General features: G+C 38.9%; 1 protein-coding gene across 20 annotated transcripts in view; it reads left to right on the top strand.

Moving 5' to 3' along the window:
- The window catches only part of DLG2 (discs large MAGUK scaffold protein 2), a 1729700-nt gene that overhangs the window by 1293700 nt on the left and 418379 nt on the right, over positions 1-17621 (top strand). For 15 of the 20 annotated variants that reach the window (XM_031460455.2, XM_031460454.2, XM_031460458.2 and 12 more), the window contains one exon: positions 15392-15547. The exons of the other annotated variants lie outside the window; for them this stretch is intronic. In XM_031460455.2, the coding sequence (XP_031316315.1) occupies positions 15392-15547 (156 nt within the window). The remainder of the gene's footprint in view (positions 1-15391; positions 15548-17621) is intronic. 20 annotated transcript variants of the gene reach the window in all.

Genomic DNA, 17621 nt, shown 5'->3' with positions numbered 1-17621 from the left:
ATATTAAATAACCGTAAAATTCCTCAAATATACAAAATCCACGTAATGTCCCCAAGATTTAGGAGAGTTCATTTTGTCTATTAAAATAGAAGCTCTGCTGTAGATGGGTTCCTGTGTTGTACCTTGCCATATTCTCAGACACATCTTCCACTTTTCCCCTTCATGCCCCCATGACCCAACAAACTTAACCAGATATCTGGCTTGACCAGCTTCCCTGCCTGCTCTTGCAACACTGTCAACCAAACGTATGCTTCTCATAGCCATCTCTGTCTTTATTTTCACATGTTCAAATAATGTCCATTTTTCATGTCCCAGCTCCAGTGGTGCCTCCTCATAAGATTCCCCCTAATTCTTTCAGCAGGATATCATTTCTTTTTATTTGAATTCTCAAGACAGTCTTATCTTTCCTTCCCAACACACGTAGCCAGTTTTAGCTTATTTTATTAAACACACGCACATAGGCATATGTACATCCTCTCTCTAGGACATATTGATGCTTGAGGGAAGAATCTATGTGGGATCAGATTTTTATCTTCCACATCCCCTAGATTCATACATAAAAACAGAACATAAATACAGTTATTTACTGAGCTCTTACCATATGGCAGTGATTATTTAAGGTTTTTCATATTGCATCTCATTTAATCTCATAGCAGTCCTATAAGGAAGGTCTTAAGGTAAACCATTTTCTAGATAAGGCAGCCAAGATTCAACATAACTAACTTCCCCAGAGTCACACAGCTGAGTAAGTGGCAGAACAGAATTAAAAGGCAGGTTTTCTAGTCTGAAAACTCATGTCCTTTCCACCATGTTCATAACTCCCTGTATGTTTTCCAAGTGTATAAATATATATCAAATGAATGAGTAGATGCATTAGTGAAAAGACTACAGTTGCTGTAAATATGTTTTAATTGTCATCATTTCTGTAAAAGGATTCTAGTTAGCACATAATTTCCCTGAAGTAGACTAAACCTTAATTGGACTCTTCTTAATACCTAGATATATTTGCATACCTCAAGACATTTGAGATTCTGATAAATTTAAACGGCAAATATGGCGATGTCCATTAGGCCATCCTGTTAGTTATAACCAATTATTCCTAATGCTGCACTACCACTCTCGTAAGAACTTGTTAGTACCTGTGCATCATACAGAAATAAAAGTAACTCATTATTAAACAAAAATTAGCCTAGTAGTGGGAAAATTTATATTTTCTATTTCTGCTGTTTCATAATATATAGATCTTTGGGTCCGAATTGAACAAGACCCAATACAAACCTCTAACAGAGGTGTAAAAGAAAATATTTTTTAAAAATAATTTTAGAGTATAATTTAGAAAATCAAAGTTGCCTATAATTCTACCACTTGGAGAAAGCACTGTTAACATTTCAGTGACTTTTCCAAGCTTCCATTTAGGCACAGAGATACACTTCTCACAGAATTGGCCTCACCCTACATATAGATTTATGGCTTTTTATATCTCAGCTTATATGATAAACAGCTTTTAATGTCATTTAAAAGTCATGCAATACTGAGAGAAAATTAAAACTTTATGTAGACGTATTTCCCAGATATGATATTCAGCAAATTCCCTGGCATTTGCTTCCAAACATTTTTTTCTTGATATCTATTATATAAAATTGGGATCATACTTTTATATTTCTGTTACTTGCAAAAACCAGACCAAACTATATACATACTATTTAACCTGCTTTTTTCACTTAATAATATGTTGTGAATATTTTTCCATGTCACCAAATGTTTTCATGGCAATGTTTTCAATCCCTACATGACTGTTCAATACTGATGAACACATATGTTTTTTCCAGTGTTTTGCTTTTGCAAGCTTTGTGACAATGACTTTCTATGTATACCTATTGTAGTCAACTTTTAGGACAGATTCCTGGAAGTGAGATTTCTGGGTCAGAGGTTTAGCAGTTGGTACCATCACCACCGATATAGAAAGAGGGTAGCTGTTAGGGTAGCTGTCTGTAGATGTTAGAGAAAAGGTAGATAATGCTATGTGTACTGACTCAGAAGGATGCCTAATATACAATGTAAAATTTGAAAATAAAAGCAATAGCATAATAATATGTATAATATGATCTAAATCAAAATGTTAATCTGCAACTTATGTGTAGATTTGAGTATAGATAAGAATTCGGGCATAGGCATGGAGATACAGTGTTGCACACTGGGAATGCAAATCAAATTAAGAACATCTGCAGACTTAAAAGAATGCAGCAAACCAAAAGAAGAGTGAGAGTAAACAAGTATATTATACCACAGTGTGAATGTATATGCTGGAGGGCAGAGTACTGGCAACACGGGAGCTTGTGAGGCAAAGGGCCAGCTGGCTGCCAGAGAAAATAATGATGCCCAGTTAAATCTGAATTTAAACACCAGATTTCAACAGTGGTAAACAATTAATCCTTTTCAGTATAAATATGTCCCATGCAATATTACCATATTTATATTAAAATATATTCATTGTTTACTGGAAATTCACATTTAACTGAGCATCCTATATTTTTATTTGCTAAATCTGGCAATCCTAAACATGGCCAGAAATGTGATTTTGTCATCCGAAGAGGAAGTCATCTCTTAAGAATGAATTCATATCTGTGAAAATGACTAAACGTACGAACCAGGTAGCTGCCAGATTTCCTGTTTAAATACCCGTGGCAGTCATGACATTTACCAAATGCCAGTCAGGCACTGTGCTAAGTGCTATTCAATCATCATTTCATCTAATACTCATAAGGTCCTAAGAGGAGATAAGTGCTATTCTTAATTCCTGAGAGAAGAAACTGAGGCCCGGAGATAAACAAATTGCCCAAGATCACATGGCTTCTAAGTGATGGGGCTGGAATTCGAATCTAGAAGGTCAGACTCACAGCTTACTCTTTGTTCTATTCCTTATTGCCTTAAAAAGAGGAACTATAATTCCCAAGATGACCGAGAAATACAATTAGACCCTGAGGAGAAATATATGCTAGAGTTTTTTTAAATAAAATATAATGATTACATGCCCAGGCTCTGCAGCCAGGTGACCAGGGTTCAAAGCCCATCCCTGCCACGAACAAGTCAGCTATGTGAGGAGAGGCAAGGTAGCGGTAAGTCTTACAAATAATAAAATTGTATGTGTCTTAGGATTAATGGGTGAATTACATAATGCATGTTATAGAAAGCAAGTGTAGCACAGCACCTGGCTTGTAGCAGGTTCCCGAGATGTAAGTACTTACTTATAAGCAGTTGTTGATGTTGTTGTTGGCATTATTACTATTATTATTTAAAATCCATCAGGGTGCAAAACCAGGGGGCAGTCATAAAGAATATGCTGTATGGGAATTGGTAAGAGAGAAAAATCTGCAAGTAAGTAACTTCAGAAGGCTTTCTGGAGAAAGTAGGAGTGAGACTGCTAGAAACCAAGAATAAGTTATACATACATTCATGGGAATTTCCTAAAATATGCAGTTGGGAGAAAGGAACAACACGTGTCATTTTAGTTGGTTGTGAACCATCAACTCAAGATCTCTTAGTCTGCAACCTTAGTAGCAGTGCTTCTTAGCAAACAGTCCTCTCCAAAGAGCGGAAGGCAGTGGAGCTACAGCAATCTTTTGTTGTTATGGATGTCTTGTCCTTCATTCCTGGCCGCCAGGCAGTCTTCATAACCTGCTGCCAATAACAGGCCCAGAATGGTAAATGGTAACAGCTGCATGAAATAGAGGAAAATGTACCATTTCCTAAAGATGGGAAAGAAATCCATTTAAGTGATTTAGTTAAAGCCACTTCATCCTGCCTGTAAGCAGAGAGTATATCTGAACATCATCTTTCCTACAGGGGAGCTGCTGTTATACTCCACCTGAGCTTTCAGTCAGTTAAAGGCATAAGGGGTTTTCTCTCCTATCAAGTCTGTATTACTAACGTAAAAGCACCACGCAGAAGTATAGAGCTGAGTTGACATACTGCATTCTGCTTTAGAAGGCATGATTTGGCTAAACATATTCAGAAATTCATATGTAGGTGTGAATTTTAAAACTCAAGATCTTACCAGATTTGGAAACCTTAAGTTTCAGTGTTACAGGTACAAGTCATCTTGGAGCCTCTGAGAAAAGAAAATGATTATTGTAGAAGTAGAGTTTTTGTTTTGTAATATTAGTTTTAATATCATGATAGACACTTTGGACCTTCTTTGGGAGGGAGGAGGCTTTGTGAAGCTCCCCATATTTTTCCATCATTAAAGCTCTTCTCTTTTGTTGTTTCCAAATTTTTCTCCCAGAGGAATGGTTTTGTTTCCTTTATACCATCTTCATACAGTCCTGGCTGAAAATACAGAGGTGTAGGTAGTCACTCCACAGGCCAAACCTTAGACTCAGTGAATGCCCAGCTCACCTCAGACGGTGGTGTCCCGCCTACAGCTTTGCTGAAAGGGCAAACCCAGAAGGATCAGGTGGTTCTTCTTCCAGCCAGATTTGAATGGACAGGGTGTGGACTTGGCCCAGAGGATGCCAACCCAGATGCTAGCCAGTCACCAATAATGTGGTTTACTCAAAAAAGTGAACTAGGTCTTTCAAGTCCTTAGGAATTTTTCATTGAAAAGCAGGCCAAAGGAACAACTCTCAGTGAAAGGTGAAGCTAGTAGGTGATGATGTAAAGGAAGCCAGAGGGGCCACCCTGAGTCGTGTGCAAGTTGATGTTATTGGGAAACAGAAGCTAAGAGCAAGCAGAAACTACGAGGTAGAGAGCGTCTCATTTAGAAATACCAGTTAAAGAAAGGGGTGGGTAGCGAGAGAAGAAACGTAGCACAGAGAGAGAAGGGGTTATCTTGATGGGAAAGCTCTGGAGTAAAGACCCAGCTCTTGAGAGCTCATCTTTCTGATCTCGGCCAGTTCAGCTTTTTCTGACTTCCCTTCTGCATATGTCCTATCACCGGAAGTAGCTCAGACAAGCCTCTGTGCCCTGCAGTTAAATTTCCTTGCAAACAAAATGTTTGCTCAGTGAGCAGAAGGAACGATTTTATCTTATTCACTGTCAATAATACCTCTCTCTGGGCCTGGTACAAAGTAGGCCTTTAGTAAATACTTATACAAATGAACAGTCACAATGATTGAACCCGTTTAATTGCGTTCAGTGCCTGCTAATCTCCATGGCTTCCAGTCGCCTGTGGATATTAGACTTGTACTCAAGACATGCCTACCTTTTCAAGTCTGTCTCCTACTCAAGCCTTTAACAAATTTCCTAAATGGGGCGTGTTTTCAGATTCCTCTTTAGCTTTGCACATGCTGTGTGTCACCACTTCCTAGAAAGCCCTCTTTCATCCCACCCCAGCCCTGCACCCAAATCCTACTTCCCACTGTGCTTTCTTTCACATCATAGTTCAAGTCTCTTTCCCAAGTGGTAAGAGAATGAGGTGTTTTCACCCCCCCCCACTCTTCCCTACAACCCCATATGTAACTTTGAACTCCACTTTATCCAGCATTATAAAATATTTTCTTATATCATTAAAATATTTCATGAATATTAACTCTAATGGTGAAACGTGGATGTATCTTATGTTCTATGCCTTTGTCTCCTTGCTGGACATTTTCATTGCTTCCTTAATTTTGTTTTGTTCTTATAACAAATCACAATGACTTTCTCTCTGTGGAAGCCTTTGTTCCCCTTTTAAAAATATTTTCTTCTTAAGATTGCACACTAGAAGTAGAATTGCTGAACCCAAGGGCAGGATTACTTCTAAAACGCCAGGTATATATTGCCAGATTGCTTTCTTGAAATGTTTTAAGGGGGTTTTACACTTCACAGCACCGGAAATTTGAGTGTCTCTCTCACCATACCACAACTAAATTATGATTTATCGATTTGAAAATCCTTTATTATTTTTAAACAGGCAAAGCGGGCATATCATTTAATTTGTATTACTTTTATTCCTACTGAGGTTAAACATTGATGTTTGTGTATCCGTTTGTCATTTTTTTCCTCTTTTGTGATTGGGCACTAGCAGCCTCTATTTTCTATTCAGAGGTTTTTTTTTTTCTTTTTTATTGAGTTGTAGGAACATCTTAAAAATATTGATAAATATATTGAAGTAGATATTTCCCCAGCTTATTGCTTGTTTATAAGATTTTCTACTTCAGTGGTTTTAAATTTTTATGTAGTCAAATCTCTCAGCTGTTACGTGATTTCTTCGATTTACTGTATGCTTAAAAATTTTTTTTTGCCATCAGGATGCTGTATAACTAGTAACCTGCTTTCTTCTGTAGATTTATATTTTATCCTGTGAGTTCAGTTTAAAAAATTATTTTAAATCTTAAACAGTAGATTTACAAAAATATGAGTTCAAACACTCTGATAGGACATACAAAACCTTCCATCAGTAATTCAAATCCATGTCTCAGAAGCCTTGGTCTGGCCATACTGACCTTATGTCTTAGATAATATTTGTTTCAACATCTTTCAGAACGCCGCAAAGATGATGTTGTAGCTGTACACACTCACCCAGCACCACAGTATTGTGACTCCTATGCTCTTTGGAAACATGCCTGTTAATAGTCACCATTGTCAAGGTCATAGACTTACAACCACTTATTCCAGTAAAACAGTTCATGAACCATATTCCCAAAAGGGGCCAATTTTGCTGAAACCCAAGCATTCTTTTGAGGAAATAAAGCACTTAATAATTCAAAACTTTTTAAATGACTTTAAATGGTCTGCCATTTCTCTTCTCAATAAGCAAACATAGTAAAATATAACCAAGAGTGAGGTTTATGTAGAGAAAATGGAGAAATTGATCCTAATTTCTATTTTTAAAAAGTAAATATTTACAGATTACGGTACATAGACTATGATTAATAGCAAATTACTTATGGCCCAACAGTTTGATATGATACCACAGCTGTGAGCCACACAGGAAAGCAAATCATTATGCAGGTACAGGCACACATTCAGGGTTAGAAATGGGGATGATATCTTGTTAGAGGCAAGGAAAATAATTGAGAGGTTCAGGGAAAGTGAGCATCAGCGTCACTTGGCTCTGATGCAGGGTCAGGTACCTTTCTAATCAAGAGCAAAAGTGAGGATTTAGAAGGCACCAGTATGCAGTGCCTTTTGTGGTACTAAAACACGCTGATTGTTACTTGCTTCCACATTACATTACAGTGGGAGCAGCCTTCTCAGAGGCTTTGCTTCTCTGTGAAGGCGAGTGAATGCCTGACAGTCTGGCCACTGTGGGTGCCACCCGCAGAGGGAGGTGCTTTCCCCGCAGTCTTCCTGTGTTACTCGCGGCCACCCTCAGGCTCATGTTGCTGTCCCCACTTTACAGATGAGGTTGCTGAGGCTCAGAGAAGTTCAGAAGGTCACACAGGGTAGAACTTGGAGAACCAGCCTCCCAGCCTAGCTGTTTCCTTACCCTCACTACACGGCTTCATGACAGTTTAATTCCGTGTATAATTTTATAGTTTACAACTTTGCCGGTATACAGAGAAGACTTTTTAATATCATTAAAATGAGGAAGCTAAGTTCTGGGAAATTTACGCGAGTATGGGGCAAATGGGCATCTACCCCAGAGGCCCCGGGGGAGTCCTTGGGGGCCCAATCTGATGATGCTTAGAATCAGGGAGACAAATAGATTCTTACAAATCGTCTGGCCCAGTCTGTTCCCAGACCTCTCCATATCATACTTGAGGTTCCTGATGGTACCTTCACCAAATGGCTAACACTTCTCTGCTCCGAATTCAGTGTAAAAACAGTCAGCCTCCTCCTTAATCCTTATCATTACAATGTCAGAGTCACACGGTGAGCCATGTAGTTCACCCTTGGATCCTACATGCTCTTTTATCCCCTAATTACTTTTAGTCTTCCCAGAATTCTGCCCTTCAGACCTATCAGCCCAGGCCTGGAACTCAATCCTCTTATGCTTAATTATCTACATCCTTAGCTCAAAAAACAATGTGTTATTTACAAAGAAGAGTATGAGTCACCCTTTTAAGATTTAGAAACCTTTTCCTCCACATTACATCAGGCAATACACTAGATGTTTAGGCATCCACGCCCTCAGCGTTCCAACTGCCATCTTTAGCGTCATGTGGCTCTATGTCCTGCTAATGTTGAGCATGGGCCCGGATGCCCCCTGCCCACTTAGGGCAGCCAAGAGAGGTCACAGCAGGATGAAGAGTGGAGAATCTGAATGGTCTACAGATTTATCTGTGGCAGTCTGTATGACAGAGATTTATGGTCAAAGGCATAAAATACATAACCCATTTCCTCCCTGCTGCCATGTCAGGCTCCTGCTTTTAGTTCTAGCTCAGGAAGAGAAAAGTAGAAGTACTGATCACTTCTTCTGTCGCAGCTGTATTTCTTTTCTATGATAGTGTTTTATTCATATGCTCTTACCCTTGGCAAAGCTATGGGGAAACAAAAATAAATGAGATTTGATCCTGATCCTCTAGGATATAATAGTCTAGAGAAGGAAAGAGCCCAGTACACCAAATCTAACAGTATGATGAGGAGAGGACCCTGCCCGAGAAGGCCTGAGGGCTTTGCGAGCAGTCCTTTTAATGGAGACGTGGAAAACTCAATAAAATGTAAGTCACTCTTCCTGTCCCTCTAAGAGAAGTGAGTCTTACTCCTTTGACCTCCTATCTTCAAGTGCCACACAGATGAGCATTTACAGTCACCATCACTGTCATCATCATCACTGAATTGAACATTTACTGTCTGTGGTACATGGCTGGGACTTAGGGTGAGGCAGGTAAGGCCCACACATCAGGTGCAAAACTTAAGGAGGCACCCAAAATTTCAGTAATTAAAATAATAATATTCTAGTGAAGTATTTTAGAAAATAAAATTAATGCAGAAGAATCCATGGTGAACAAAATATCAAAAGTTTAAAGACAGGACCAGTGTGGTATGTGTCTCAAGTGAGATAGGATTACATAGGAGTCTAAGCTCTTGACTCTTATTTCTGAGTGGCCTAGTCTAGCTGGGGTGAACTGAAAGGCACAGTAGAAACAAAGTGCGTTTTTTATTTCCACTTTATTAATTGCAAACAAAAGATCTGATTTGAGCGCCAGTAAGGGAATATGGTGGGAGGTGACAGTTGATTTCCACTATACAACTAATGTCATATGCGAAGCAGCAGAGAAATTCAGTAGCTTGAGCCCTAATAGCCCCACCTAAAAAGGAACCCAGACTGTTAGTCTAGATTCAAGAAACCTCTGGATACTTTCCAACAAAATTTGGTAGAGCTTCTCTCTGGTGCTCTGTAATTAATGGACACAACTACAGCTACCCTCTACATGTCCGCATCTTTCCCTTCTGCTACCGGTTTTTTTTTTTTTTTTCCTGCCCCTTTATTCACACTCCATAGGAGGATCCAATTGGCCTAGTCTATTTTGAGCACCACCATACAAGGCATGATTGCACAGTTGAGGCCCAGTCCTGGTCCAAGCAGCTTCAATCCGGGAGGAGACTGGGCTGGGTTGGAAGGGGGCAGTTGCGGGCCAGGTAATTGTCCTCAGCATCGGGGTAGGTGAAGCACCTCCCTCTAACGCACCAGCATTGTGGCTTAGCGATTGAAAATGCCGAGAAAGCAGAACAAATAGCAAGAGCTAATGGAATTCAGAGAAAAGAGAGATCACCAAGGGCCAGGATGTGCTAATTATATGCTCTAAGAGCCGGCAATTATAAACCCATCGATATGCAAGGAAATGCTGATGGCTCAGCGCTGGAGACTACAAAGCCATTTATCTGTGCCCCCTGATAAACGGGCAGCAAGATAAATGATCTGTTTATAAAGTCACTTAGAGATTACACTAATATCTCTAACTAATTTCCCCCCTTCTGGGGGGGATCCACAGAATGAAGAGAGCCAGTAGGTACCTTGGATTAGATTCCCATATTCATTACCTTCTGACCTAGGCTACTCTGGAGGTTTGTAATAGGATTAACAGGCCCTTTCGCTTGTCACTGACTGAGTCACTTCCCATGGCACTTCTTCACTGAATACATTGGAAGTGATGGTGGCATCTGTTCCTGCCACCCAGATCCCAGTGACGGCTCATAAATTGGCATTTCTTGTCTATCTGGCAAAGAGGTAACAGAGAATACAACTGCCTGGAAAGGCTAAGAATGCTGACTGCTGGCACTAGGCCTCCTGGAACTCAGGGCTAAGAAGTCTTCCAAGGGGCCCCATGCTTGTGGGGTGACTCTCACAGGGAGAGCAGGCATCGCTGTGGTCAGACTTGCCGGGCCGTGAAGCCCATCCCTCTGAGAGCTGATGAACTGTGCACACCAAGTACTTAAAGCCATCAGTTTCTGACAGTGTTGGAGTTTCTGTCCTTCTTTATAACCTGTAATTAATGATAGTCTAAAACCTTTGAAACCTAAGTAGACAATTGGGAATAAGTTACGGCTTTTTGAAAGACCCAAAAGTCTTTTTCATTTCTCCCAGTGGAGAATGATTTTTTAAAATCAATCTATCTATCTCCATCCATTCATTTAAAGAGACATTTCTCAAGTACCTACTGTGTGCCATTCCCTGTGTTCAGACAGTAACTTGTGTAGTACTTAACATAGTATATACCTATAAATACTATATACTACATATTATATATATGCACTGTATACTATACATTATAAGGTAATATTTGTACTCTCATATACTTGTGTAATACATAATCCAGGATGGAATCTTTGGACTGTAATAAAGCTAGCAGACAGAAATCTTCAAATGTGAACCCCATTTTTGTGTCACTTGGAAGGAGATTCTCACTGATATTTTTAATTTAGTTGTTTCATTGCAAGGAGACATTGTCAGTATTTCAAGAAGTCTTTGTCAAGTCTGTCAAGTGTTTTGTTATGTTTTGGTGTTTTTTCATCTAGCCATCTCTTAAGATACCAAGTGTTCTCACAATAAAGAAAAGAAGCTGCATTTCATATGTCTTTTTAGCCAGTGACTGTGCAAAATAACACGTGAAAAAATAGGGAAGGAATGAAAGCTGAATGATAGGTAAAAATGAGCCTGCAGTATCAGTAGCTGTGTCTTCTTGATCTTTGATAAAACTTTGAATCAAGAGGAATTAAGCTTAAGCAAGGAGTCAGCCCACAATGAAACAATTCTGGAAGTGACTTTCTAAAATACAAGATATTTAAGCCTGCCCCAGACACCAAATGTACCAGATATGTGAGTTGTGAAATAACTCACATATTTATGATCGTAATACGGTTCTAAAAAATATATAGATAAGAAAATCTCAGGAGTTCAATACTAATCAATGTACTGGGCCTCATTTTTATCATCTTGAATTTATGTAGTGTTCAGAGAATAAAATTTCTTCCCTAATTTAGGTGAATACAATAGAAAGATTTTTTTTCTTAAGGTATATATGTATTAGCCAGCTCTGATTCTGATCATTTGTCTCAAAATATAGTGCTACTGAGGTAAAAAGACTAGCATAAAATAGGTAGCATCATTTTCTTGGTCTGTGGAGACAACACCAGATTGAGAAAATTGAATAAGCCCTCTAGGCAGAAAGTACAATGTTACTGAAATGACTTCATCATGAAAATGTTTTATGGCCTGAAAGAAGTCATTGATTCCTTTATTCTTAGCCCTGTGCAGTTTAGATCAGCCACCATTTTATATATGGTTTTTTTTTTAATGAAGATGCAGTGAATTCTCTAAACAGTCATGGATTTTCAATTCTAGAGTCAGAAAATAGCATTCTTTAAATTTTTATGTGTACACAGAAAGGGTTACCTGGACTTCTGACAGAGTTAAATGTATTAGCACCTTATGGTAGGCCCTTCTATAGTCATTTCTTTTTATTAGATAATCAGCCTTATGTTTTATAGGGGTATATCTGTAATATTAGGTCCTGTTTATATAACAAACAAAAATCACCGTAGCTTAAACAAGATATTTTATTTTTATCCTCCATTAAAGAACTCCATGTCATCAGTGACACAAGCTCTACCATTACGCTATACTGTCTGTATTGTTTGCCTTCATCCTCAAAGTTGCTTCATTGTCCAAGATGACTTCTGAAGCTCCAACCATTGTATCTTGGCTCCAAGTCAGCAAAGGGAGGAAGTGAGAAAGAGCAAGACTGCAGGGGTCCCAGCTAAATCAGCCTCCCGTTAAGCAGCCGTATCAGGAGGCCCACAGCCACATCTACCTACAAAGGAGTCTGAGAAATAAAAGTCTTTATGACAGGGAAAGTGACCAGTGGAAAACCTGGTTCCTATTAATAAGAAAAGGGGAATGCATGAGTGTTTGGGAAGCAGTCCAGCCATCTCTGCCACAGCGGCTCTACCTGTGGCAAAGCTGGAGGACAGCAGCAGGTCCTCTTGTGATAACCTACGCAGAATAGTTCCCATACAGCTCATACAGGCCTCTTCATTTCTTACTTAATTCGTATTTATGCAGCCTATTAACGAAAGGTTTTTCACGAGCTGAATGTTTGTGTGGACAACATATTTTAGGTACAAATAAGACTGCGATCTCCCTTCCTTAAAAAGCTAAAAATAGATTTACCATGTGATCCAGCAACCCCATGTATCTGGAGAAAACTCCAATTCGAAAAGATACATGCACCCCAGTGTTCATAGCAGCATTATTTACCATAGCCAAGACATGGAAGCAACCCAAATGTCCATCAACAGATGTTTGGATAAAGAAGATGTGGTATAAATATACAATGGAATACTACCCAGCCATAAAAAAGAATGAAATAATGTAATTTGCCTCAACATAGATGGGCCTAGAGATTATCATACTGAATGAAGTCAGGCAGAGAAAGACAAACATCATAGGATATCACTTATATGTGGAATCTTAAAAAAAAAATGACACAAATGAACTTATTTATAAAACAGACTCACAGACATAGAAAACAAACTTATGGTTACCAAAGGGGAAGATGAAGGGAAAGATAAATTGGGAGCTTGGGATTAGCAGATACAAACTATTATACACATAAGTAGGTAAACAACAAGTCCCTACTGTACAGCACAGGGAACTATATTCTATACCTTATAATAACCTATAGTGAAAAATAATATGAAAAAGAATAAATATATATACATACGTGTAACTGAATCATGATGCTGTACCCCAGAAACTAACACAGTATTGTTATCAACATTACTTCAATCAAAAACATCAACAATACTTCAATTTTTTTAAATTGAAAAAAAAAAAAAAGACTGTGACCTCCCAAGGCGACTTGCTTTAGCTAACCAGAATCATGCATCTGTCTCCAGAACCATGGGCAATGTACATTAATCTTCATAAAGCTGATTGTATCAATGGAACAAAAATAGACGCCCCAAATCAAGAACAGTATTCAGTCTTGTTTTATAAGGGCTGTATTTCAGTGGCTAACTGAAAGTGCCTTTCCTTTTACATCACTTTCCATGGTGGGAATTACTTATAAAACTGATAAAAACACTTTTTAAGAAAACTTCGCAGCTGCCTTTTTTAAGGGCTGGTGTTTACCATTATAAATTGTGTACATGTATAATCAATAAACAGAAATTCACAAACTTACTAGATTTTTCTCAAAATGGAGCACTTGTCTTAACTAAGAATAGATTCCCTAATGTAGGAAAAAAATCTGGCTATTTTATCTCAAAAACCTTTAATTCCTCTTGGCAATGTTACAGTATTAACCCCTGGGATGGAACAGGCCAACTCCATCGTCAAGTACTTCCTTTTACCACTGAGATATCTATTCTGGAGGACAAAATAGACCTGGATTCCTCCCACCTACGCCTCAGCCCCTCTACTGTGTTATACAGAATAGACAGATCAGGGCATCTCTCTCTACGCGATAGAAAGCTCTGTGTTGGGGAAGAATCTGATTCTCTAGATAGCGTGTCTAAGCTAAGACTGGCCCACGGCAATATTATAAGTTAGGTAGTTTGTTTTAATGCTTTGTTTATTCTCTTTTCTCCCCTGTTCTCCTTCCTCAGTCAGTTCAGGAAACATTGATTGAGCACCTATTACATATTAAAGGCCATGTTGAGGGCTGGAGCTACAGATACACAGACAGTGCCCTGACTGAGCTGGCCGCCTACACCTCCCGTACCTCTGCTCAGGCACTTGGCCACCACTCGCTGTCTCTGGTGTCTCGTGGCCCTAATGGGCGCTTTCTGCCTCCGCTGGGCGTGGTGTCTTGGACATCACCCTACGTACTGATTTGCTGTTTACCTTCCCAGACAAGCTCACCCTTCCTGGGTCCATGGGCCAGACTGCTAGCTGGTAGTTGTTTCATTTAAATTCTGCTCTTTCAATCCTTACCTTAATGAAAAGACGTTGGTAGCAATTTCAGACCATGTGTTAAAAGGGTAGGGGATAGAGTTATGAGATTTTTTTTTTAATAACCTAGGACTTTGTAGTACATGGATGTTTCTTTGACAAAAAGTCATATATGCACATTTGTAAATAACAGCTAAAAAAAGTTGCTATTTTCAATAATGTTTTAGTATCCCTAGATGAATTCATTTAATAGAAATTTTACTAAAATTATCATCCTCTTTGTAGAAAACTCTCTGAAATCAATTACTGAGGTGGGGGGGAGCCATTAATAAATATATGGAGGAGCCATTCAGATCAAATAATTAGATTCCTGGGTAAGGCCAACCCCCCCACAACACACACACACCAGCACCAAAACAAAAAGCAACATAAATGTGGGAAGTTGTGTTCATTTATTTGTCCATATACACATTCAACAAATAGTTACAAAATACGTACTGTGTGCCAGACTCAATTTTAGGTGGTTAATAAAATAAATGTAGTCTCTCTGCTCACACAGTGTGTGGTATAATGAGAGTGACAGTAATAAATTAAACAAATAAACAAAAAGGATTATTTCAGGCTGAGAAAAAAATATGGTGAAAAGGTGCTATGAAAAATAATATGGTGTCCTGGCCAAAGCGGTCAGGGAAGGTCTCTGAAGTTCACACTTAAGATGAGACTCAGGTTTAAGAAGGAGCCATGCCTTGACTGGGACATCATGCTGTACACCAGAAACTGATACATTATTACCAACTATACTTCAATTAAAAAAAAAAAATGAGCCATGCCAGAGGATCCCAAAGTTTGGCATTTCAGGCTGGCTTATCCAAAAAGGTTCGGCTTTTAAAGGTGGATGATGACTCTGTTGAGGTATCTGACATAGGAATTTTAGTCATGCCACGTGTCAGCCAAAGTGCTCATTTCTAACAGAGAACTTGTTTCCTCCAAAGACTCTCAACTCAGGCCTAATGGAGGCCACGGCATTGCTCTGGACGTTCGCTGTTGCAGAGGGTGAAATGCTGCTGGGTGCACGGGTGTTTGGTGTGTGCACTAACCATGCATCTCTTTCTTCTCCTCTTTTGTCACCAGGCCTCCGGAACCCGTTTACAGCACTGTGAACAAACTGTGTGATAAGCCTGCTTCTCCCAGGCACTATTCCCCTGTTGAGTGTGACAAAAGCTTCCTTCTCTCAGCTCCCTACCCCCACTACCACCTAGGCCTGCTCCCTGACTCTGAGATGACCAGGTACTGCATGCGCTTCCTCACTTCATCTTCTTGAATTGCATGTGCTTCCACGGGGAGGAATGGGTAGAATCCGCCTCTGCTCACTTCTCTTGCACTCGACATCCTCCTTAGGGTGGAGAGATGTTCTGCTCCCCTGGTGCAATGGGAGAATTAAGAACATTGACTTTTTTTTCTTACCGTGATCACAGAGCGCTTACATGTGATCACATGATGCTCCAAATGTTCTTGGTTCCCATGCATTTTTAATAAGGTATTCATTATATTTTCCAGAGAATTAATTTTGGAATTTAATTAGCACTATATTCCTCATTCAGAAGGGCGAAAGAGAACATTTATTGGATACATTTTTATTAATACATTTTTGAATAATAATACTGTGCTCTGTGCATAACATAGCCTAAGAAATAGATACTATTAATGCCATTTGATATTTTAACTAAAATATTAAATTAACATCACCATTTAACTGATTCCTTGAGGTATTAAACGACTCACCCAACACTGCAGAACTAGTTGGCTCTATCTAACCTTGACAGAGTTAAAGAATAAAGTCTTTCCCTTGACAGTATATTATAATGCTAGGTGTTTCCATCTGCTAACTTACTTAGTTATTCCCATTTTATATAAGAAAACTGAAGTTCAGAGAAGTGAAGGCATTTCCCTCAGTATGATATTGCCAGCAAATGTGGAGTCCAGATTTGATCTTAGAATGTTTTGAGTCTTTCACAACAGTTTGCAAACAAAGTGTTTTAAGTCTAAAAGTGGGACATAATTCTGCATATGTATAACAAATAGTAAAACCCCATCTTCATGTAGCACCCTTCAGAGAGAGAGAAAGAGAACATAGTGTTCCATAAGGTAGTAAAGGGCAGCTTAAAACAGGGAGATCTCAGCTGTGACATTTCTACGTGTAATGGGGTGCTTGTATTGTTACGTTTTCAGGTAGAATGTCTTCGTATGTCTTCATGATATTGTTAGGGCTGAGAAAATGTAGATTTCAGAATGATTCTTAGTGGAAGTAGATTTCTCAGGTGGGTCTCCTTAGAACATCATCTCTGCTTTCTGTGATTGTCAAAGAATAAGTTTAGAAGTCAATTAGTTGCCTTGGTAGGGGAGTTAAATAACAAATTTCAGATTATATCTAATATTTCTAGAAATAAATGAGAAACATACTTTTGGCTGTGTAATCAGCTGGGACACTTTTCATTAATTTGCAACAGGTTATAATAATTTTGCTTTTTAAAAAAATTCTTTATAAATATTAAATCCTCGTACATTTTTAACAAATCATAAAAACTACTTCTTGATACTTTGAAGCTAGGAGGGCAAAGTCACCGTAGCCACAGGGAAGTGAGAAGGCACACCCACCTACCACGTCTTTCTAGTAATGATGCGTTTGTAAATAGTCAGTTACATAAAGGCAGCTAACATTTATTGAGCTCTTCTTCTGTGCCAGGAGTGTCGTTAAGCACTTCGGATGAATTATTTCTTCTAACCCTAACAATCACCTTACAAGGTAGATATTATTATTATCTTTGTTTTACAAACGAGAAAATCAACCCTTGAGAAGTTACCTGATATGCCTAAGGTCATTCGCTACTAAGTGGCAAGGCTGGGATTCAAACCCAGGTGACCATTAGCACCTGCAGCTGCATAGGCATGATGGCAGAGACATCTTTGCTTGCTGGAAAAATCCTCCACTCATTTCTCTTTGTCTTCCCTTTCTCTATTTTTATCTGCCTTCTCATCTCCCTTCTTCTGGCTCAGTGTCCATGAATCTTTTTTAAACCCATGTTCTTTTCTGATGAACCCAAAAGTTATATTCCTTGCATCCCATTGGGGATTTTGATGATTCCTTTCCTAAAAATGCACCAATAAGTGGATGACAGGTCTACCTTTTGTGTGGACCCACCAGATAGGATTCTTCCCCATTTACTTTCTTTAATGTGTATTATGAAGACCATAGAGGGTTTTCCCAAATTAAAACAAAATTACAGTATAATGTTGAACATGTATTTTTCATATTATACACCCTCAACAGTCCTGATACGCACTAGTCCCAACTCCTATCTTC

This window comes from Camelus dromedarius, chromosome 12, assembly GCF_036321535.1.
Source record: "Camelus dromedarius isolate mCamDro1 chromosome 12, mCamDro1.pat, whole genome shotgun sequence".
Classification (NCBI taxonomy): domain Eukaryota; kingdom Metazoa; phylum Chordata; class Mammalia; order Artiodactyla; family Camelidae; genus Camelus; species Camelus dromedarius.
Note: the sequence above shows the minus strand (reverse complement) of the source record. Positions and strands in the feature narration are given on the sequence as shown.